Below are 25,314 nucleotides of genomic sequence, written 5' to 3' on the forward strand. Positions count from 1 at the left end.
CACCTACAGTCTAGGGTGCAAAGAGAACGTTTTTATAAAATTTCAAAGTTCTACGTGTAATAGTGTCGGAGATCTGTTGATGAGCGAGTCAGTGAATGTATTCTTTTACATACACGTGGGTTGAAAATTTAATAGTAGCATACTGCTGTAAATGCGAAATGAGATTCGTTATTCTTACACCTAGCACATGTTTGTTGATATCTTACCTACCTCACAGTAAAAGAACTCGCCTTTCCAACGCAAGACACAGGTGCTGTGACGAGAAAAAAAGACAGTATGTGGGGTAGCAGTCTAAACAGTTGGGCATTGTATATTAACAATGGAACAGAAACAGCGCACGTGGTTGAAAATTGAATGTACCCGCAACTGTACATCAAGATAGTGCCATAAAGTTTTGTGAGGCGTGTGGGGATACGACGTTATCATACAGAACAGTTGTGAGGTAGGTTTAATCTTCCATGGAGGTCGTGAAAACACGACAGATTTGATTCATTCAGGTCACCATACTGTCAGCGAAGAGCAAGTGCAGATTTTAGCGTGCTACTGGAGCAAGATTGACGCCAGACACAGTCGAATGCACTAATCCTGTCTCGCAGAACACTTCATACGTGGCACTTTACATATTGTGTCACCATCTTCTGTTTATTTTGAAATTCATATGTCTGTATCAGAAAAAGATAGTCCCAATCTAAAGACAAATATATGTAGGCTTTTTTGTTTTGTTTTGAAAAGCCAAGTATTTTTCACAAAAACAACACTTAAAACTAAAACCTTGTTCTATTCATTATGTTCGCTGGCTATATGTTCGTGTTCAGCATCCGGTTGTAAGAGACGTCGACCTAAGTCTAAGGTAGAATGCGAATAACTACAGTGCGGTCTCACAGTGAAATCGAACCAATGACTACTTGCATCAGTCGCGCACTATCCACTAGACCAGCTGTTTTAATTTGTTTCGTTAGTAAAAGAAGAAAATGATGATTTCATAGTTTAATTGGGACTTAATTGCCAGCTAATAAAAAGTATAAAGATATTTATTATTACATTGCAGCTTTTTTTTTTTCTTCTTCTTAACATGTATTCACAGTAGTGCTTATCAAAATGATCTTCCTTTTCAGAATTCCTCACTAGAGTTCAAACTTCATCGTTTACAATTTATTGCTCTTATTCAACAAGGTCCATCCAAACAGACTGAAGCTATACAGTATGCCCGTACTTATTTTCCTCAATTTGTACAACGGCATGACAAAGGTTAGTGTGTGTTTTAATGTCTTAAATATATCCAGCAGTAGTTGAATGTCATTATAATATGTTATTTAAATTTGTATTATCATGAAATAAATTAAGCCCAAATATATATTTAGAAAATCCATTGCGTCTCTATTTAATAGAACACATCAGTATTTGGCTTTATAAAGTGTTCTTTAAAAATAATTTGCAGTGTGAGATATGTATAAGTATGCTACTTTCTCTTTAACAAAATCCTCTACATGTTTGAAAACCGAGCGTCTTTACCATACTTAATCATGCGAAACTTTAGGTTATTTATGACTAAGGCCCGGATTTATATGTAAAAATTTTTTACCAAACACGTACAAGCCCAAAACAAAGTTAATTATTCCAATTAAGAGTCTGCAAGTGTAAATTTATTTCACATAAAAATACATATTTTCTGAAAAAAGTTGTGTAAATAAATATTTTGGACATTTTTGTAATAAATACATATTTTTAGTAATTTTCCGTTATTTTATTCTAAATTTCACAACGAATTGTTCTTTTCTTTCTCTTGAGAGAAAAGGCTACATAATGACATGCTGACATACCCCTATATATGATAAACAATCTGGAGCCCGAAATTTTCTTACCAAATATACAAACGGAAGTCCTCCAGATGAGTCAGCGCTTCGGAGAAACTATCTACCTAAATGTTATGAAGAAACAGTAACACACATTAGCTCCGTATATGACAACGAAAACATTTGTGTGAGCATTGATATAACTAGTAATTCTGTTAGTGTTAGAAAAGGGAGAAATGTTATGGTAAGTGTACTGTAAAATGATGAAATAATTTCCAAACATTTCTTGGTAGCCTCTAAAGAACTTTCAGTTACGAATCACGTGACAATTGTCAGGCTGTTCAATGAATCTTTGCACATTTTGTGGCCAAATAATGTGAAATATGACAATATTTTGCTTTTTCTGCCTGATGGTGCTTCTTATATGAAGAAAGCTCTTTCTGTGTGCTACCCTAACATGATTCACGTGACATGTTTCGTATACGCTCTACATCGACTGTATGAAAAAATCCTAACCCTTTATCCAAAAGTAGACTAGTGTCAAATGGAAAAAAAAAAAAAAAATCTTAAAATCGCCAACTAGAATTCAACTTTTCAAAGAAACAAATCCCGATCTTTTCAGTGGCGGATCTAGGCCAGGGTTGGGGGAGTTAGTCCCCTTCCCCCAGTTTTTTCAGTGACAAAATAATTTAAGTTATTATTTATATATTTTTGAAAGTTTATATATACCTATCATAGTCTGGGTATTGGCTGCCCTCCCAGTTTTTACCTTCTAGATCCGCCACTGCACTTCCTCCCAACACCCGTAATCACACGGTGGGGTGCCTGGCTTAATGCAGTACTATTTTATGCGGAGAATTTTGAAGTATTTGTATCTGTAGTAATTAAACTAAATCCAGGCAGTGCTTTATCCATTGAAATTGTTCAAAATTTACTACATGACAGTGGCTTGAAATGTGACTTGGCTTTCATATCTGCCAATTTCGGTTTCTTGACTCACTCTAAAGAGAAACTAGAGTTATTTATTTAGTACTAGACCGGATAGATTTATTTAGTACTTCGGTTAAAAAAGTGCAGTGCGTTGAAAGAAGGCTGAATGTTCTTTCTGCTTCGAAAGCTGAAGTCGGAAGAAAAAAATTTAAGGATTAGTTTGACAAAAAGATTGGCTATAAAACCCTATGTAAAATATCTGAAGTATCGGAAGGCCAAAACACAAATGAAGTTGATGGTGTGAATATTCGAGATATATACCCTTTTTCAAATACGCGAGGTTAGCATCGTGTGATGTAGAACGTTCCTTTTCTCAATATAAGGCATTATTCCGTGACAGTCGTGACTTTACAATGGACAAGTTGGAAAAGAAAGATATTAGTTATCTACTGCAATGCTCATGGAATTTCGACATCTGATAAATAGGAGCTATTGGTGAGAACCAGTATTTATTTTTCTTATTTTGGGCATTTTTCCATACTCTTCCTTGATATTTTTTGTTAAATATTTTTTTAATTTTTAGCAAATATTTTTTTCATTTTTTAGCACATAAAAATAAATATTTTATAGTTTTTTAGCACATAAAAATCCGGGCCCTGTTCATGACATTTAGGAACTTGACAGATGAGGACTACGTACAGGAAGTCGTTTCATCCTTATTGTAATGAATTACACCCTCCTACTCTAGGTTAAAAATCTCTTTTCCACCACTGATCATGTTCACCATGATGCCATTGGCGATCAACAGTTGGATGACATTGAAGTAGGTTTTCATTTAGCACAGCCTGAATAATTTTTAACCCACCCGTCCTTGCATACTTTCCAGAGATCACCAAATGTCGTGGCTCGTTGTTTTGTGATGTTCCGTTTCAATATGCCAAAGGTACAAAAGTCCATTGGTGATACATCTGGCAGTTTAAAGAGATGTGACTAAATGAGATAGTCTTGATACCTGTGTCTTTTCCGTAGGAACCGTGGAGCCACAGTTGTTTCGGCGGTGTGCCTGCTGGCTTTGTCTTGATCGAACTTGACTTTGGCAATCTTATTGTCACACAAAGTAGGGATATGTTGGCTGTATATGGGATCTAAAACGCTTATTTACCTTCACATTAGATGCCACTCTGTGTATACGAAGCTTCCCTTTGGTACAGAAATCCGTCATATAAACTCTTTGGGAAAGTTTTCTTTGCACGTGCAAATCCATTGTGCGTGCTTCTTTCCATCGATAGGACAGTAATAAATTACACGCACCAGCTTTGATGTGGTCAAATTAACTCACGTCTGACCTAAGGTGATGAAATAACGCCATTTATCACCCACTAGATAGCGCTCATATAGACATTTGCATGGGCTTTCAAGCCTTCGATCTAATAAAACGGAGCATCATAAAGCCACGGTACTTAAAAGATTTGAAGATTAGTGGGCTAAATTGGATCAGGTTATGCTGAAAAAAAGCCTCCTTCAATGGAAAATCCGATGTTGCGAAATTATTCATCACCAGGATCATCATATTGAACATGAACCGTTGTGGAAAAGATGTGTTAAAACCTAAGACAGGCAGGTGCAATTCACTACCATATGGATGAAACGAGCTTCGTATTCTGCATTGCTGTAAGTAAAGGAAATGTGTTTTCTAATCATTTACCAATGGTGCAGTCAATGTGTTTGTGTTGAATTAAAGTGCATTATTTAATACGCTGTTTGTAATACATGTAAAAGTGTCAGATATGTCCTGAATTCAATGACCAGTCATTTTAGGTACTAATAATAACGGATTGAAGAGGAAGTTCTAATTTATTTGTCGAAATGTTTATTTAGAAGTAGGTTTGTGGTTTCTTTGCGAAATTGCCGTGGCTCAATGAATTATTGTGTTTTTTCTGAATAAGCTTGTTGAATTGCGAAATTGCCGTGGTTCGATGAATTATCATGTTTTTTTTTCTGAATAAGTTTGTTGAATTTGTAAATAGAAAATAGTGATGAGCGAAACGGAACTGGGAATCATATGTTCCTGCTGAAGGCAGCAACTGTCAGCGAGACATGCTATGAAAGAAATTTGCAAAATAGAAGCACAGGATCGGTAAGTCAGTCTAAAGTCACAAATTGGTACAGGCGTTTTGAAGCTAAACACTGCTGCCATCTTATGCTACGAAACAACGGCTTGATTTGCAAAGTTGCCTGCAGCCACATATTGTTTAACTTCGGACAGGAGCAGGGCTAATCTGTCCGGACATATCTTATTGACAGTTATCGCTTCCAATAACAATGTATTAACAACTGACAGTTCAAACAGGTAGGTGTCCAACACTATTTTCAACCTACAAATGAAAGAAAACACAATTCTGCGAACATCAGGGACTAGGCAGAGAGGTACAAGTTCACATAAATACGAAGGGAGACCTAAAAATAACCAGAATTTCCTGATAAAATGCATAGACTTTATATTTTTTAATACAACTGTAGTCACCCTCAAAGTACTCTCCATGAGTACTAATGCACTTGTCCAAACGCCACTCCATTGTTGGAAGTCCCTTGCAAATTCGGCCTCTGATATCTGGTAGTGACGTCGTAACATTGCGTTTGACTTAATCGACATCGGCAAAACGCTGTCTTTCAAGTCCCTTTTCATCCGACGGAACAGGAAGAAGTCCGCGGGAGCCAATCTGGTGAATAGGGCACATGAATCGTCTGTGACTGCGTTTTTCATTGCATGACAAGCTTGCGTGATGATTCCTTTGCTCTTCGATGAGAAGTCTGGATACAAACTTAGCAGGCATTCATCGCATTCCCAAATCATCGTTCAAAATGCACTGAATGGAACTCCAAGATAACTCGGATAATTCTTTGGGTTGGTCCATCGTTCTGCATTGATCTTCCTGATGAAGATTACGGATTTTGGCGATGTCGTCCTCGGTTCTCGCACTTGAAGGATAACCGGAATGAGGCTGATCTTTAATAGTCATTTCCCCCCTTTTAAACCGAGCAAACCATTCGTACACTTGCGTTTTAGTGAGAGCATATTTTTGTAAGCTGTTTGCATTATCACAACAGTTTCTGCTGCTTTCTTGTTGAGTAAAAAACCAACCTTCACAGCCGCACGTCGTTCGTGAGAATCTGCCATTTCTTCGTGTCAAGACTGCACTACAGACGCCCACAGAGAACTGCCAGAGAAACCACACGTGTCGTTGTTGGTTGATGCCACTTGGCATACTCACTCAGGAAAGATACTGTTACAGCGCGCTAGCAGCATAACCTTGTACTGCAAGTACACGATGCGCAGAAGTACGATTCCGTTTATTTTTGGGTCCTCCCTCGTACATACATTCGTAAGTGAATCGGAACTTTTACCTTAACCTGATAGATATAGTCAACCATTCATTTTTTTCCCCAGTATGAATAATGTAGTGAGTATTTGTTGCTATTTTTGTCTTTCAGAGATACAGAATTTGATGGGTACCTTTTTATATTTGCCACAAGGCATAGCATCTTCGCCGTACAATCATTTACTGGATCCTAATCTCTGGGTAGAAATCTATGATGTTTTTACTCGTGATGCGTGCGCACTTCTAGGCCTCAGTGTAGATAGTCCTTTGTCTGTTTGGTAAGTGGTCATAGAAAATATTTTGATGGTTTAATTATTATTATTATTATTTATGAGATTAGAACGTTATATGTGCAACAAAAGAATTCCGAAGCTGGAATAGAAAGTAATTTACACTGTCTGTGAAACATGCAAGCGCCATCTTTAAACTCAGGCTTTTTATATTTTCAAAGAATTCAAAATATGGACCATTTGAAAGCAAAGATCATAAAACCCATCGTTCAGTTAATTTATACTCTACTAACACAAGTCCTTCGCAGTTTGGAGCATGGAGTGGAAGCGTTCGTTAAGCAGGTGGTGGTCATGTTACCATAACGATATAATTCTTCAGAATACATACCCAATTTCTGTTTCAACCTGTACTATAATGTAATAATGAAAGTTGCAGATCAAACTTTTCTGATCTTGTTTTCTTAGAAGTAAATCACTTAAGTAGCATAAATTCTAACATCAACCAATTTGAAACATAAAAAATTCTAAAAAACTATTGAGCTCCTCCGTGGCTAAGCGGTTAGCGTACGCGTCTTTGGCGCGGGTGACCCGGGTTCGATTCCCGGCGGGAGCTCATGTGGTTCGGATTCCACGTTAATCAGTAGGTCCACGTCTCATATAGCCTCGCTGCTGAACGGGACGTAAAACTCAAAAAATCAATCAATCAATCTAAAAAACTATTATCTTACTTGAGGTCGGGAATCGAACCCGTGATAAGCTGGAAACAGGTTCGAACCCAGGCTCAATCGTACTTTACACTCTTTCAATTCATATCAATAGATTCCTCAATTTCTCAGGGGCCGCGGTGGCTCAGTTGTAGAGCATTCACCTCTGGTGCTTGGGATCCCGGGTTCGATCCCAGCCCCCGCCAAGTGAACTGTGGTGGACAAACACCGTGTGCGTGGGTTTTCTCGGGGTTCTCCCGTTTCCTCCCACTTTCTTCTTTCCACCATTTCATTCATTACTCATCATCACCGTCTCCTTTAGCCTCACCGGCATAACCGTGGAACGTAAAACTCAAATATTTCATTTCATTTTTCCTCTATTTCTCAACAGCATCGTATTCAGAGTTAAAACTTAGGTAATACTCCCCCTACAATAAATTTCTAGATCGTAGTTGTTTAGAAAATGAAATCTGATTGTCAATATTCTGATATAGAACTACCAGTTGTGTAGTTACATCGTTATATATATATATATATACGATATAATTACACAACTGGTAGTTCTAGATATTGAGATTGGGATTCAGAACCATGGCTTCTAGAGTTTTTGTGTTATTACATCGTTGATTTGAATCAAGTAAATAAGTATTTAATTGCATTTCAAAAGTATCTGTATATTAAAATGCTAGTTTATATGTTTGTCTTCAATCCCTTCGACAATGAAATCTCGAAAAAAAAAGTGCTAGAAACGTGCCGTTTTCGCTGGTCGATTCCAAATTTTGTGTAGATTGTCCAGTTCTAATTAAAAAAAAAAGTAGCCGTTATTTCCTTATCAGCGGTGGTCCGTGGGGGAAGACTGCAGCCTCCTTCCCCCCCAACGTAATTCCATATTTCCGATTCGAGACTTAATAATCAATGTTTATATTTATGCCCTTTTTAAGCGCGTTTTGTTGTTCAATTTTTCACCTCCTTTAAGCAAATTTGTTGTTCCACTTCACCCCCTGGGACTGTCAGTACAATCTCGCATGGCCTTTCTTACGATGCTGTGATTCCACTTCCTCCTCTTTTTAGCATGTCTTTACTGAACGTGTGGACTCCCTTACATGCAGTCCTTTCGGATGTTTGACAATTTGCGCAAGCGCGCTCTTATTTTGTGTTTGTTTGCTGTGTTCAACGATGAGTACGTATATTCAGGCTTGCCAACTCCAGGGAAATATCCCGTGGCCAGTCCTATACGGAAACATTATTTTCTGATTTTAGCTGCGAGTGGCGTAATTCCCTTTTCTTTGCTTAGCAACGCTGAGTATACTTGTGTTGTCTGGGGTTTGTATGTTTGTCTGCTGGCGGGGTGTTTCTAGTAGGCAACTGATTTATTCTGTGCAATATTCGATTATATTATAAGGATCCTCACATCACAACAGAAGCACATGTATGATGACACGTGCCATTATTTACAAGAAGTAGACGATGCGCAAAGACACGAAGGAAACCAAAAGAAGACGGACCATACGGAAGGATCCGAAGGAGGACGAGCAACCCAAGGAGGACACATAAAAGAGGGAACACCGAGGGATATTGCATCAGTCTGACCACTGACCAACCAACCAACACCTGCTCCGAGGTCGCATTGGACTAGGGATCCTCAGCACAACCAAAACCTCGCGAAGCTGCCTTGGGCTGAGGCGGTTTTCCTTCAAAACTCACCAAAACCTTGCAGGTGCCTTGGAGACTGCTTTGAGAAAAGGGGCACCGTGCAAAACACCAATCTCCCTTCATCTGGTCAATAAGAAGAAAAGACACTATTTATTCTTTGTAAATCAAAGACATTGTACTTAGGAATTTTTATAATACATTGGTGAAGGAGAAAAGACTCACCCGGACCGTTATTTTGTCTCTACCTATAAATCATTACAATATTTAATTCTTTCAAAATGTGGTATTCCGTTCCTGTTAGTATTTGCGTGGTGTCGTGCGAGTGATCTGGTGTTACTTTTGATTTTTATCTTCTGTATGAGTGTACCCAAAAGATAAATGAAGAAATCTATGAAATATGAAACTATACCATTAAATTTTCTACAATTCTTTTAGAATGGTCTGTTTCGTTCTTATGAGTGGCCTTCTTACTGGCCAAAGCTATGATGGCGCAGCTGTAATGAGTGGGTCTATAAATGGAGTCCAGGCCAAAGTGAGAGAAGTATACTCTAATGCTTATTTTGTGCACTGTTTTGTTCATCAATTAAATTTTGTGGTGGAAAGAATCGCCAGACAAAACACTAAAGCCAGAATATTCTTTTCTAATCTTTCTGCTGTCCCGGCTTTTTTTCTCGCTCTCAAAACAGAGCTGCAGTTTTACATTCCTGTTTTGCAAAGCGGATACTCAATGGTGGACTAACCAGATGAAACTTTAAATGTAGGACTGTCAATGTGATGTATGAAAAGCGGGAACAACTAAAAGAATGCTTCCAAATTTTGTCAAGACTCCGAGACCTCAAGCACTACAACAATAAATGAAGCGTCTGCCTTGTAGTGAGATAGATATACCCTAATGCTTGTTGAATGAAGAATGATGTTTCTGGCTAAATTTTTCACTTAGTTACGCAACATCTAGATATTCCATAAAACCAACTACAGAATCGTCATATAGTTAAAGCAAAAGTTCAGTCATATTTATCTGCCTTCACTGCTGAAATTAATAAAATTAGGGAATCAGTAGGACCAAAACGTAAAATCAAAACAAAGGAGAATTGTTTCAAATACGCAATCAAGAGTAGCCGCAGCCAAAGAAGTGTGTGATGTTATTTTAAACCAAATAAACGTGCGCTTCCACTTTATAAACCAGTTATCTATATCTTTACTTGTGCAGAAATCTAATTTTAATCAGTCTAGTGGTTCCTTTCCCAAAAAATCTTCAATAACTGTACATAGCTCTTCCCTTATTTCAGTAAGATGAACTTCATACTGAACTTAATGCAGTTTATGCAAGAGAAGAAAAAAAATTGGTGCCACTGTTAAATTCATCCACTCTATTATGAGCAGTAGTCTTGCTTCCACTTTTTCTGAAGTGCTAAAACTATTGAAAATATTTATGACACTTCCCTTAACTACAAGTGAATCTGAACGATGCTTTTCTACCCTTAAAAAAGTGAAAACTTTTCTAAGAAATACAGTGGGAGAAGAATAGTTAACGGTACTTGCCATGTTATCAATAGAAAAGGAAATGATTGAAAAGATCTCTAACTTCCATGATAGAGTTATCGAAAAGTTTGCTACAAGGAAGAACCATCGTATGGAATTAATTTTTAAATATGGTGTTTTATTTTATGCAGCCCTCCTAAGTATAAGTAGCACGAGTCGCCACTGTTCTTTATTACATTTTTAAGGGTACACTGGAAGTGTTGAAATTTTAAAATAGTAAAGCACCATATCCTATGAGTTATACATCCCAACACAAAATAGCTGTGTATATGGGTTGTATATCTCTCAGGCGTGTTTCATGAGCAAATGATAAAAAACGAAGGATAACCATTTTTCCAGGCTAAGATGAATCTTTCTTGTTTGGAGTGTTTTGCCCAGTGAACACCATATACCACTGACATTATAATTAGTTGCTTATGCATTTTCTTATTACATACTGCATGCAAGAAGAAAGAAACATGAATTAGAAACTCCATCCGGAAGTAGGCTTAAACTTTGCAAACGGTGCAAGATATTGAAAAAAATAATCGAAAAAAATCTCCCCTTGATGTTACCCCTTGCCGATTTTTATCAAGACGTCTTTCACTTGTATCTGTAAAAGGACATGTACAGATGTTATGAGGAATGACAAAGAGATTCATGCCCATATGTGAATGATGCGTTGGGTAGAGAGCACAAGTTCAGCTAGTATAAGTTACAATATTTTGCTACTTCTGTAGTTCATTAGCATAGCAATGTAGTATTTGTACATTAGGTGCTCGATTGTTGTAATGCATAACTTAGTAACTTATTGCTTTCTGATAATTTCCGGGTCATCTCCGGAAACGAGAGTAACATTCCGTCTCGTTTAAGATCCATTGTAATACGAGGGCGGATCAATAACTAACGGATAATAATTTTCACGTGATATTATACTGATGTGAGACGTGAAGGTTGAAAGAGAAGTGCGTTGGAGTTAGCACTTCGTCGGTAGTTGTTTGATGAAGTGTGGCAGCGACAGAAGCGTGAACTACTTAGCAAAGATAGTATGGGTGTTACAGTCCCTACTTCTGAAGAGTTTTGCGAAAGGACAAAACTTGAGTGAAATTCCCAAGAAACGGTGTGCGTGTAGAGGAAGAGTGTATGGACTGTAGCAACATCTCCAAGTGCAGATTCTTAGAAGCGAGCTGTGTGAACCTTAGGGATTTGTAAGTGCCGAGCGTCCAATAATAGCATCAAGGGAAAAGTATTTGTAGTGACTGGTGAATCCATCTTCGAACATTGTCCAACGTTTCGTATGGTACAGTGTATGATATATGCGTGACAAACTGAAAGTTCGTAAAGTACACAATAGACGTCCATAAGAGTCACCAAGTGATGGCATGGCTGGGCCATCTGGCACGGTATGCTGAAGAAGTCTATGGTTTTTCTGAAAGGTGTTTTACAGATGATGTGTCCTTGGCATACTACTTCATGCCTGAAACAAAGTGGGCAAACGTCGATTCGCCACCAAAGAAAGTGCTAGTGACTGTATTCTGGTATGTAAGGGGTTCCACTTTTTCTGACACTCCAGACCACCGTGAATATTGCATGTACGAAACAACATTGGCAAAGTTGCATCGTGTGTTTCGTGACAAATGCTCGACATGTAAGCTCATGATAATGTATGCTCAAGCACGTGCCGTACAGTCTTGATGTGACACCATTAGACCAGTTCTTTTTGGCCCGATAAAGAAATTCTTGGCCTGCCACCGTTTCTGTTCTGATGATGAAGTCAGATTGGTAGTACGCAGATGATTTCTATGAACTTGAGTCACGATGAGGGAAATGAACTTGACTGGTACTTCGAAATTTGGGTCATGTTGGGAGTAGTGGGTTGAGAGGTACTTAACGGTACTTTGTATATATCCTTGATGCGTTAGTTATTACACCAACTTTTCCGGATTTTTCTTTGTTTCGAGACTTATTTCATCGTCGAGAAGAACCAGTGTACTATACATGCAACGTCTGTTGTTACATCTCCTGACCCTAGAGCTTTGCCTACTTTCATCTTTTTAGTACTTCCTCTACTTCTTTCAGATTAATGTCTGTAGTTGTGTGTGTCCACGACTTTTTCCATTCCTTCATATATCTTTTTATAATTGTGTGATTACTGCCGCTGTCATCTTTATTTCGCTGTTTGGTCTTTTATTCCTTAATGTGTTTTTTAGTAGTTCGTTCAACATTTCCTTGTTTTCTTCATTCCTCGCTCCAGATTTGTACAGATTTCTAACCACCCCTTTTTGACTTTTCGTTGATTTCCTTTTTACATTAAATTTCTTGTTTCTCTTACTTTTCTTCTTCCAAATGCTCTACAAACTTTCTTAAGTTTCTTTCATTTCTCCTCCAGCGATCTAGCTGTGTTTTAGGGTTTGAGAATTTATATTTTCTCTAACTCATTTCTTACTGTTTAATCCTAGAGCTTCTGTACTTTGTATTCTCTCTTATGTTATCAATTTTCTTTCTATTTTTTTTCTTCTTTTCTGTTTCTTGAATTGAATTAGCAAATAACCTGTTACAATATAGAGTCCTACGCTAGGAATGACCTTCACGGTCCTATCCGATCGATAGTTACGTAGTCCATGACTGATTTTATTTTTCCGTCTTAGTGGTATCATGCGATTATGTAGTTTCTCTTTTGTTAGATTACATACATCAGTTTGCTTATATATTTCTTTGACAGAAATCTAGTAATGTAGTAACGTATTCGTTTCGTGTTTCTTAATTTCATCATCTGTCTTCTCGATCCTATACATTCATGTCTCCTAGTAGTATTTCTAAGTTCTGTGTTTTCATCTCTAGGTGTTGAAAATATACTATATATACAGAAAGAAAGTATAGAGATAAGTAGATAGGGTAAGCAGAGAGTGAAGAATATTAGTAAGGAAATAGAGCAATATACTAGGTGAGACTATACCCTAGTAATTTATGACTCGTGGAGGAAATTTAAAGAAAAGAAAAGAGCTCAATATAAGTTCTAGATGTTAGTAAGGAGTAATGTAATATTACGTTCATAGTCAATCTCAGAATTTATTTTTGTACTTACGTGTTAAAGACATAGAAATTAGAGCCAGACACACTAAAAATTTTCATTTGTAATTATTATGTGAAGAGCATGTATTTTTCTTTCCCCGTAATAGATTATACAGGGTGTTTTACTTGCTCTCGGATCAGACTTTCGCCTGTAAAAAATAAATTGTTAGTTATAATGTAATGAAATTTGCTATGAACGTACCTTGGTGTATGAGAAGCCATGGTGACGTGTCTACAAGTGCTATTAGCATCAATGCATGCATGCACACATCTCTCAGTGTTATAGTAGGTAGCCACCAACACATCAAGAGTCACAACGTCTATTTCCTGCCAAATTCTGTGTTGCAGTTTCCTGATAATAAACCTTTCGTTTCAAGAAACTAAATAGGAAAAAATTCGGCAAGGTAAGGTCAGCGATATGAGTGATCAAAGTTTGTTAGAAATGTCAGTATCTTCAAAGAACACAATGTGTTGCATGCTGGTGTTGGAAGTGTTTCAAACGGAGTTCCTCGTCATGTTGATCTGTTTATATTAGACTGTTTTGTCACTCGTGTAGTAGCGTCAGGACCATGAAACCGGCGTTATCAGTGGGATGTCAGTTTGCAAATAGGTGCTGGGTGTCGAGGTAATTCTAGTGTTATACCACCGAAAGCGACTTTACTAGAGATTGTTCATAATGACTCTTTTCACACATTTTTCATATAACCGAATAGGGATACAGTGTCGAAAAAATTGGTTTAACCATCAAGTGAACACAGCTGAAGATGTGATCGGGTAAACAAAAATGGGACTCATGTAGGAAAATTCACAACAAAAGGGTCCCGTTTGAGCTTACTAGCGAAAGTATCTCCTGAGGTGTTTCATGGAATTCGTTGACTTGCAGACAAGGAAAATTTACCACCCCAACGTGACATGGCCCAGAGATTAAAACTTGCACAGTCACATTATTTATCGCCGTCTTGGAATGTGATGCATACATAAGGCCTGGATTCAAAATTTCCTCCCGTGCCACAATGGAATCAGAATGGAAAACGGTTGTCACAACATTTACCTCACGCGTAATGATAACATTCGGGCTATTACGTACCGTGACACCTCTTGCAAGAAACATGGTAAAACGATGTCTACAACTTGGCTATGCCCATATCCTCACTAGCCTTTGAATACCTGGAGGCAGAAATATGATTGAATTTCTGTGCTTCTGATCCAACGTAGTTTTTGTAGTGGAAATTGCAGTATCGGGCGATACTCCGTAATTCTGGTGACCCGATAGAATACCACCGGTGGCAGCACTACGCATTTTCTTAAGGTAAGTGTAGTTAGAAAAACGGTAACCCGAGCAACTTTCTGTAATTTACAAACTCGTGGGAAATTTCACTAGACTTCTGTCTCGATTGTTGTGACCGTAAAAATACTGCCAATATGTGGCGCCTTAATAAGTTGCACCACTCTCCAATATTTCATTATGAAGAAGTGTTTAGTAAATAAGTTGGGAATTTTTGGGAACCATGATGCCACGTATAGAGAACAACGCTTCGTCGGAGAATTCAAGGATTTCTTGATGTGCATAGACAAACTGGTGGAATCAAAAACAATTTATTCTTTTCACTTTGTCGAGAAGTTGCATTTGTTGTATAGCAGTATCACGGTATGTATATAGCTTTGCTTTTTTTGTCCGCGTATGCTTGTAAAAATTCTTGTTTCGTAAGCAGTCTAAGCATTTACTTCTTTGGTGAGGCCAGCAATATGTTTTCAGTTCTTCGATTGTTGCTCTGGCTGTTTTGGATGATGTTCATACCATCCAACAATGTTCCCGTTATTTCCAATTTCTTCATCAAATGTCGAATGAAAGACTTTGTAAGCGATTTCCTGCCTCCAATAAATTGTTTTATAAATTGTTGTACGTGTCAACGATAAAAATATGTTGTTTCCATTGGGCCGGACTCACCGTGTACTGCTTTGTTACTGCACTATAATGACGAACAACGAATTGTTGGGACGAACTTTCAACCGAACCCGAACAAACATAAACCCTATCAGGCACGTCACATCAGGGCGAAAACACACGTTCATAGAACGGTAGAATTACCTAGACACACGATAATGCCCACACAGAAGCTAGAGAGATTGTGCGATCTTGAATGAGGTCACGTGTGCGTGTCATACATTAAGATTTATGCGTAGCAAATTTCATTACATCAGGGTGGAAATTTTAATTTTAATAAGAGGAAATTCGGGTTCGAAAGTGATTTAAGCCACTTCGTATTTTAATAACTGATTTTTAAAAATATTGTGTTATCAGGTTACGTATTCATTCAAAAGTACATATGCATTGTTACCGAATGATTTTGTTGACATTCTAAAATCTTAATAAACGACGATCTTTAATTTTGATTTAGGAAGGTGTGTGTTGCCAGACTAAACTAGATTTACCTAGGTAAATTATAATGTGTCTGATAGAGACGTTGTTATATTGCCGAAATTGTGACACAGTTTAGTAATATATATTTTTTAACTGTAGTGCTTGTTTCAGTGTTTTATTTATCAGTGTAAAATAGAATGAAATACATATATATTGTATTTTAGATACATATACTATTATTATTTAAGTGTGTCGTAAATTTGAATACGAAAATGCTGGGCAGTGGAGTTCATCCTGCAGTAGAGATAACTAAATTGAATGCAACTAAAGAAAAAAGTGTTTGTCTTTCGTTTTTTCGTATAACAAGTTATTTGAATGCGAATTGAATTTATACAGGGAGGATATAACGATGTAATAACATTTGTAAATACCGTCCATATTATTCTTCATAACAGTTTTTCTTCCTTAGGATTATTTTTCAAAATAACAATGCTTTTGAAAGCCTATAAAATTTTAAACAAAAGATATTCATAGTTAATTATTTCCATTTTTTCAGACACTATTGTAGCGTTTAATCGTTTTCCTTCTGAAGCTCGTAAATGTATTATTCACTTCCTTGCTGTTATGATACTGTTATGTTATTGATTGATATAAGTTTACTCCGCTAGTTGATATTAGTAATCTTCATACGAATATGTCCTTGACTTTAATTAAAATTTAAGTCTAGTAGGCAAACAATTAATATTAAAAACCATTCTTTTAACATTGTAATAGCATAGTATTGGAATTAGCTAACGTAGACAAAAAACTAGATCATATATTAATAAAAATGAAAATTGTAACCAATATAAGTGTTTTTTTGCGACAACAGTAGGAGAATCTCCGAACACGCGTACATAAACATATTTGATCCCAGGGACCAACTTGAAGCTGAGTAACAACCTATGCAAAATAAAGGAATAGCACAACAAATCTTTCATTTTCAAAAGACAATAATTATCGTTAAATTTTAGAAGAAAAGTTTTTTTTTCTTTCTTTCTTAAAGTGCTACACATGTTGAAAATGATTAGCCTTGTGTTTTATTGACCCGCATAGAAATATGTAGGAATATGTGACCATTAATTTAAAAATTTTATGGTTCAATGATGGACAGTTTTTGCTAGTAGGAAACAAAGATTGCAGTCCAACGATACTTCAGGAGAAGGCGTCCTACAGTGAAGTAAGTAAACTTCCTATTAGTAGTGATGTTCAATTTTACACAGTGTAATATGCAACACATTCAGAAGTTACGTGTGACATTTTTGAAGAAATTCTTAAGCAGTCATGAGTTTGTGCTTTATCTCTTCCTTCTGAGAAATATATTGTCCATGGCCAAAACCAAAATAAAACTTCCCTGTTTAATATGACATAGCCCTTGTAGAACAAGGAGCCTATTTGAGCCTATTTTTTCTGCGAGGTTGGGATAGCAGGAAATCGTCGGTGGTATGTGAAGGCCTAGTCCACCAAACAACCGCAGATAAAATATTAGCTGCTAATAGCCACCACAAGGGGAGTCAAAGGAAACTTATCTCAAAAACTGGTGAATTTGGGCAGTGGGAGGAAAATGTAAAGGAGGTATGTAGTAGGGTTGCTATTAATTTTTCCGGTACTATATTGATGTATTTTTAAGTGTTGAATCGTAGGTGAAAGAGCATGATATCGAAGTTTCTCAACAAGCAGAGTATTAAGTGCTCTTCTGTGTGATAATATAAAATTAGACAAACCTAAAAAGCCTTCGTCTCTGGTCTCTGATTGTGGGAATAACAATGAATAGTTCTTTGTTTACAAATCTTCAGTCGAGCGATTTGACAAATAACACTAGATTATAATTTTTCTGTGCATTTATTAGAATAACATTGTTTCATTCACAGTATAAATGCTGGCTGCACAGCTCTTCCAGCCCTCCTAAATATTAAACAAGTTATGCAACAGAGACAAGTGACTGGAATTTGGAATGGAAAAGACGAATTACCTGTAAGTATTTATTTATCTTAAGCATTCTGTATTTATGTATCTTAAGCATTCTGTAAAGAGTTCTGTATAGCATTTCCATTATTTTAAGGGGGAAAACAAGTAATAAGTGCATGGAATACAGTAATTGGGATCTGTATGATATTGAGAGTTTCAAATGAATTTTTAGTGGACTGTTGTATTTTGGTGTAGCTAGTCTGTGATGACCACCATCTGTTCCATTGTAGAATGCTAACTTAAATAGGCAGTCAACTCTCAGAAAACGAATGTATTTTGAAACAAAAAAATATTATAGATCGTAATAAGCATTTCTAATTCAACCACTAATTATTATCTACATATTAGTTTGCATTTTATTAATAACACTGGTATGCAGTCATTTGCTTTTCTAATGACCTGATATTTTTCTTACTACTCATAGTGAGTAAACATGGAAAGCAATGTTGATTTTTTAATCTTAGCTCCCATTTCTAGAAAATAGCCAATTTTCAAAGTTCTGCTAATATATATATATATATATATGAAATGCATTACACCTTACTTTCTTGTAATTAGATATGTTTAAATATTTCAATACGTCGATTAAATTGCTATTACAAAAGAAAGAAATGTAGGTTAAAGAAATAATATTTCATATATTTTATTCAAGTAATATTTCATTCTCAGTGTAAGCACTGTTGTGGCGAATGTGATACCTTCGTCTCGTTTCTTTCTGAAAGTTCAATGTTGTGTCCTACGTGATGTGAATGATCTTGAAATTTGATTAATGGCTTTATCTAGTGACAGTGCTGTAAGCTAGATGTCATTGTTCACATTGAAGTGTATTAAATCGCTTGCAGTTAGGACGTTTGCATGAAGCGACGAGAGTGGTATTCCAACATTTTGCGATGACATCACTCTTCAAGAGCAGAAGGTGGTGGTTGTTGTTACTATTATTATTATTACATCCCAACATAAATTCAATGCATTTTGCCATACCTTATAGTGATGATATATCAATTCCCACTCGTTCTAACATAATAAAACTGAATGTCCTGATCATAATATGCCGGTTATAAATAAACGTCATGAAAATTCTTGTTGTGCGGTGACATCAGTCACCTAAATTGTTCACCTAGATTGAACTAAATTATCTAGTCGGGACCTTGACCTACCATAAAATTGTGGTCGAACTTCTGGTTCATGTCTCAAAGAAAAACGTTTACTCCCTCGTAACCTTATTTGGTTTGGTCATTGTTATTGGTGTAAAATACACTTTTTCAGACTGGAGATAGTTTGTAAATAGTTCTGTTCGAAGTGTAAAAGCTGTCCTTTTGCATAACTAGAATGACATTCATTTCACTATCTATCGCCTATTCTGTTGTTTTAAAAGAAATTTATGAAAATTTGAAAATGTTGTTGGGAAAGCTCAAGTACAGTGAACATATATCGACTATTCGTAGAGACTCGAAAGTATTGCAGAGCTCCTCTGTGGCTAAGCGGTTAGCGTACGCGCCTTTGGCGTAGGAGACCCGGGTTCGATTCCCGGCGGGAGCTCATGTGGTTCGGATTCCACGTTAATCAGTAGGTCCACGTCTCATATAGCCTCGCTGCTGAAAGGGACGCTAAACTAAAATCAACTCAACTAAACTCGAAAGTATTGCACACACTTAGTATGTAATCTGAGTTGACCAAATAACAGTTTTTTTCTTTTTCCTTTCGCGAGTGGTTTACTCGAGAAAAGTGCAATCACTGAAAAACTACAATATGGCCAACACGAACTAAGCTGGTGCCAGAAGAGAAAAATGTTTTGTGACTTCCCCTCCTTCCTAGGGAAAATGTATTTCTACCACCCTTTCACATCAAGCTCAGACTGATGAAGCAGTTCGTGACATCCCTTCCAGATGATGATGATATTTTTCAAAATTTACGGCGGTCAGAGTTTCCAAATAAAAGTGAAGCCGGACCCGGACACTCACGGCAGATATTGCGTTCATTGGTTACATTCATGCATGTGTATGAACTTCCTTGGCAGTGTGAAAACAGATAACTATCAAGACATTGTGGCCGAGATGTTGCAAGCATTTTAGGAAGGTGGGATGTAAAATAAATGTAAAGATTCACCTGTTTCAGAGTCTTACTTTTCAGTCACTGTAGAATGTGTGAGGAACAGGAAGAGCGGTTCCACTAAGATATTAAAGTTATTGAACAAGAGGTACCAAGGTCAGTGGAATGAGGCCACAATGCCTGAGTACTGTTGATGTTCGATGATATATTCTTCTGAATCTCAAAAGTACGAAACGCCGAGGGTGTAAGTGAATTACTTTAAAATCTCGTAACATTACTCCAACGCAGATTTTGAAGACATTTCATGTAAATTTGTTTCACTTACCATTTACAAGAAAATGTTTTTTTATATTTAGCACATCTATATATCACCCACTATCTATAGTACATATATAGCATATTATAGTAATACAATTATTTTTCCTTCCATTGCTTAAAAATTGAACGGAATATCAAAAAAAGCAATAACAAATCTAGATTCAGCTACTTCGAATTAATAAAAAGCAGCTATTTTTATCAAAGAAGCATGAAAAAAGTATAAAAATGCATACCAGTGTAATACATATTTAAAATTGAAGGATTTGGTGGAAGAAGGGCGAGTCCCACTCCTCCATGAAAGATTAGTTTTGTGACTGAGTTGTAAGCTAGTGTTACTCATTGGACTAAATTCATTGTGGGGAATGATTATGAAAGAATTGGTTTTATAATGTGGGAGGAAACTGAAGAACACCGAGAAAACCCACGGACACGATGTTATCAACACTCATAGTCTGAAATCAAGCCAGGTATCCTTTGCATCACAAGTAACACTATCATTGAGCCACCGTGGTCCGTTTCTGCAATGTAAAAACGTATGTAATAAATATCTATCTTTGTCATCCGCACAATAAGCTGTGTTTTCAACATATAGTTGCTAAAATGCTACAGCATTTATTTCCCCCTCTCACTCTCCACGCCTACCTGCGTGGATAGGTACCAATAAAATAGTCAGTTCCAGGAAATACTCAAAACGTTCTCAAAGCGACCTGTTGTGAATCTGGAAACAGTGTGTAGTTGTTGTTAACTAGCAAGCAACAGAAGAAAAAATGAGAGCTGTCTTGTTATCTTATATTTCATTCCTTTTTAATTCTTTTGCCATATGAATCCGATCGTCATTTGTTCTAAATGCTTTGCAATCTGCCGAGAAGGAAAAGAATACGAAGATATAACGAAAGCGAAGAACATCCAAATATTATCGAGAATGAAATACCAGATGTCTTGGAATATAGAATATAAATGGGAAGCCGTAATTGGCGTCATTTTGTTTATACACTCACGGCCAATAGACATAAAAGCATAAAGTTTACCAGCGCGTTCTGCATTATGTTTGGAGAAGTTCTTTCACTAAACAATTTTTTTTTGGTCACTTTCTCCCTTTCGTTTACTGGCCTTCTGAAGAATTTCAAAGAAATAAAGATCACATAGGAATGATTCCATTTCAAATCGTCCAGGGTGGTCCACACGACTGTCAGAATTAGCTTATTTTTTAAAATAAGAAACTATATACAAAATTATTAGACCCATATTTTTTCTTTTTGCTGAAAACAATTTTTTCTTCGATATACAGCCTTCCAGACAGAAAAAAAATCTTTAAAGTTAGCAAAAATTTCATCAAAGTTGACAATATTGCGAGTGAATTGCGCGACTCCTATTTGACCAATAGACGAATTTTGGCCCTCCAACGAAACATACAACTTTATAGTCTTTCTGCTACTGCGATTATGTTACTAAGTACACTCGTACTACAATAAATTTTTTAATTTGACATATTTTTCAGTTTTTCGAGCAATCCTAGAGGAGGGCGGCCACTTTGGAAGGCTGTATATCGAAGAAAAAATTTTTACAGTAAAAAGAAAAAATATGGGTCTAATAATATTGCATGTAGATCCCATATAAAAAAAATAAATGAAATCTGAGACTATGATGGGGACCAATTGTGGTTTGCCTGGACGATTTGAAATGGAATTGGTCATAGATAATCAACATGCAGAAGTGAATTTAACATTAATAGCATAGAAACAACGTTATTTTAGTGCGATCAAGTTCTAAAATAGACAGACGCAAACTTGTAGAATAATAAGTAATGGATGTCTTATGAAAAAATGTAGATTCCATAGGCCAAGTTAACAGATTTTATTGTATTATCATTGGTCGTAATTTTCACTAATCACTCACTTTGGGAAGTCAGTTTATCGACTTAGTCAAAGTTTTTGATAAGTTTCATGTGTAGTAAGATTCCTATTTAAAATTTCGGCAGTTGCTAAGTAGCAAGATTAATCAAGTGAATAACAAAAAAAGATAACCCATCGGAGCCTGAAGATTCTCCTAAGCAATGTAATTGCCAGATGTACTTCAGAGAAACTGTATGTCTGTATAGAAAATTGGAAATATTATGCTGTGACTTTTGTAAATGTAAAAGTACTAGTTTAGAACAATGCAGGAATCCTCATAAATAATATTGTTTGTCTTTATCTCCACTCTGAAAGATTTGCAATATTCATTTTAAATTTTCGTACTGTGTCATTAATTTGTATTAGTATTATCCACTACGACTTATTTGTTTTACATACGTTTTCTATTTGTAAAAATATTTTTTGTTCTTTGAATCCATTAAAAAAAAAAACTTGTATCTGAAAATATGCCATAGCTGCATTTTTTCAAATTACACTACCATTTAGAACTATGAGATTTACTTTACAAAGAAGTAAAATGAGCAACCAGGCTGTAAACTCGGACCACTGGGTTCGGAGATACACTTAAACAAAAAAATCTAGTAATTTGGCGTCCATTTTTAAATATGGCAACCAAACGACTATGATCTGGATCATGTGACCATTTTTATACTCGTATAGGTGTTTAATAAACCCCACAACAAGACGTAGGGGATATAAAACTTCGCACATGAAAAGGGCTAGCGTCTGCAATACAGATATATTGCTAGAAGGTGAAAACGACGGAAAAGCTATTTTTGTAACAACAATTAAAATCATACATTCTATTAGTTTTGTTTTTAATATATAGCATAGTTTTAAACTAAATCCAGCATGTTGTATATCGTTTTAAATCTTATTAAATTCTGCTTCTTCTTTGTGTCTTACTAAATATTGAATTATTAGCCATTTTCGAGAAAATTATGAAAATAGAATAAAAATTTATCTTTAATTCTACTCTTTCCAATTTTTCGGGAAAACGGCGCAGATTTCGCGAAAAGTGCAAGAATACAAGATAGTAGAGTATAATTTTCTCTTTCCAAAGGAAAAAAAGATGATCAAAATCGGTTCATAAATGGCCGAGTCATGAGAGTTCAAAGGTCATGGTCCGCCATCTTGAATCCAGTATGGCGACTAAACGACCATGAACCAGATCACGTGACCAAAAGAAATTAACTCTCTTTTAAGTGGGTAATAACACTCAGCAGTCAAAATGAGGGCACATATAATGCATACGTGGCACAGGCTAGCGCCCGCACTAATACAGTGGTTATAATTTTTTACAAGTCTTGAGATTAAAACACATTTTGTGTTGCTTGGCTGAAATACTATTTTACAAGTCTTGAGATTAAAACACATTTTCTGTTCCTTGACTGAAATACTATCTTACCCCTTGTAGCAGATATTGGAACCTTAAACTCCCAAGGTGGTGTTTTTTTTAAAATAATAGATTGAATAACAGTTGTTGTCAAGTATCTTTTCCACAAACTTCACGTCAAGCAATTTTGTTCTGTCTTCAAGTGATTCAAGTTTAAAATATGATCTCCAGTAGTCTAGTGCCGTCTAAGTCTAACTTAAAATAAAGCATTCTTATAAAACATTTTGTAAAATTTCAATTCTCTTTATGAGTGTCTAACTTCCAAATAATTGATGTGTATTCTAATTTAGATCTAACCAATAGTTTCTATAACAGTATATATGCATCTGGTTGAGAAAAAGCAAATCATTGATTGAAAAGATAACCAGTCATTTTCTTCGCTTCTTACGTACCAAGTCTTGCCATAAGTACTGTCCCAAAATTTTAAGCACATTTTCATAAAATGGTTAGAGATATTTTAATATTCTATTAACATGAGTTACATGGATGCATTATGAACCGAAATCACAAATGATTATGCAAAATGGCCACCATTAGCATGCATACAGTCCTTAAGGCTTTGTGGCCATTCATCGTTGCATTTTACGCAACGCATCAACTGGAAAATCCGCAGCTGCCTTCCAAAGAGGCCGATGCAAACTTTCAATATTGGGATGTCTCTTCTTGTAAGCCATCTGAAGCTTAGACCACAATTTGTAGTCCAAAGGGTTTAGGTCCGGACTTGCAGAAGGCCAATTTGAAGTGGAAATGAAGTCCGGAACATTTCCTGCAGCCACTGTTGGGTTGTCTGGACAAACACCATGTGCGTGGGTTTCCTCGGGGTTCTCCCGTTACCTCCTACTTTCTTCATTCCACCATTTCATTCATTTCTCATCATCACCGTCTCCTTTAGCCTAACCGGCATAACCGTAAAACTCAGCGGTTTCATTTACTGTTGGGTTGTCCGTGCCTTGTGTGCTGGGGCTGAGTCCTACTAGAAGGTCTAGTTCTATCCATAAAAGAGGATGATGGTGGTATTATTGACTAGTCTCTCAAGCACTGTCTCCTAGTACACTGGCTAACGTTTTGCCCTCTTTTCACAGAAATAGAACTCCATTTGGTCTCATAGCTCACACCTCACCAGACCATGGCTGAGGCAGGATGCTGACTGACCCTTCTGGATCCATGGAGCATTTTCACCAGCTTCTTTGGAGGATGTAGCATATATCCTGTCATTTTGGACATTGAAAATCTCAACACTGAAAAATCTTCTCATCAATGAAAAGGATTCGACGGTGCCCATTTGCTGTGTAATACTTAAGTCACCGCTTTGCTTTTAGGAGCTTCTGGCGCTTCAGTTCATTTGTCAGGAGATGACCCTTGCGTTCTATGTTAGCGTGGATCCCAGGTCACTGCTTAACGTGGAAGACGTAGACATTTTCGATATATTCAGCCCACGAGCCATAACTGACTTTTCCTAACTGGATTTCGTCGGACACAAGTTCCGGTGTTCGTGGGTTTCCTTTCCATGGGCGATCTTTCACAGTTTCAGTCTCAACCAAGCACTGTATAGTGCGGTAAACGAATTTTTTATTAATTTTCAGTTTCTGGAGGGTTTTGAAAATCTTCCTTGGTGATTTGCCTACCTTGTACAACGCTATCACGGTCACGTGATTTTCATATTCGCCCAATTCCATCTTGAACACTTACAACTGACACCTTTACATTTCTTCGGCTCATCCAGCAATGATTCACGCTTCACGGTACCACTCTTGACGTCGCTCGCTTGTACGGACGGAAGTACAGCCACGCTTAAAAGTTGGGACGGTATTTATGTTAGTTATATTCTGTATATGCATTAAAACGTAAGGAACTGTCAAACATGACTCCTAGATCTCTTATAGCATCAACTTTCTGCAAAATTTTACCTTCAATCTTATATTGACTGACATAATATTGACATTTATTGCTCTCGACTAAGTCTTTGAACAATTTATGTTCATTCCA

The 25,314-nt window shown here is 36.6% G+C and overlaps 1 protein-coding gene across 1 annotated transcript in view; it reads left to right on the forward strand.

Annotated features, from left to right (window-relative positions):
* Sou (required for meiotic nuclear division 5 protein souji) overlaps positions 1 to 25,314 on the forward strand; it is a 57,711-nt gene that overhangs the window by 17,761 nt on the left and 14,636 nt on the right. Inside the window, exons 5-7 of the mRNA XM_081763746.1 lie at positions 1,116 to 1,248; positions 6,216 to 6,381; positions 17,556 to 17,658. Of these exons, the coding sequence (XP_081619872.1) occupies positions 1,116 to 1,248; positions 6,216 to 6,381; positions 17,556 to 17,658 (402 nt within the window). The remainder of the gene's footprint in view (positions 1 to 1,115; positions 1,249 to 6,215; positions 6,382 to 17,555; positions 17,659 to 25,314) is intronic.

Source organism: Thermobia domestica, chromosome 1 (assembly GCF_964235325.1).
Source record: "Thermobia domestica chromosome 1, izTheDome1.hap1.1, whole genome shotgun sequence".
NCBI classification, from domain to species: Eukaryota; Metazoa; Arthropoda; class Insecta; order Zygentoma; family Lepismatidae; genus Thermobia; species Thermobia domestica.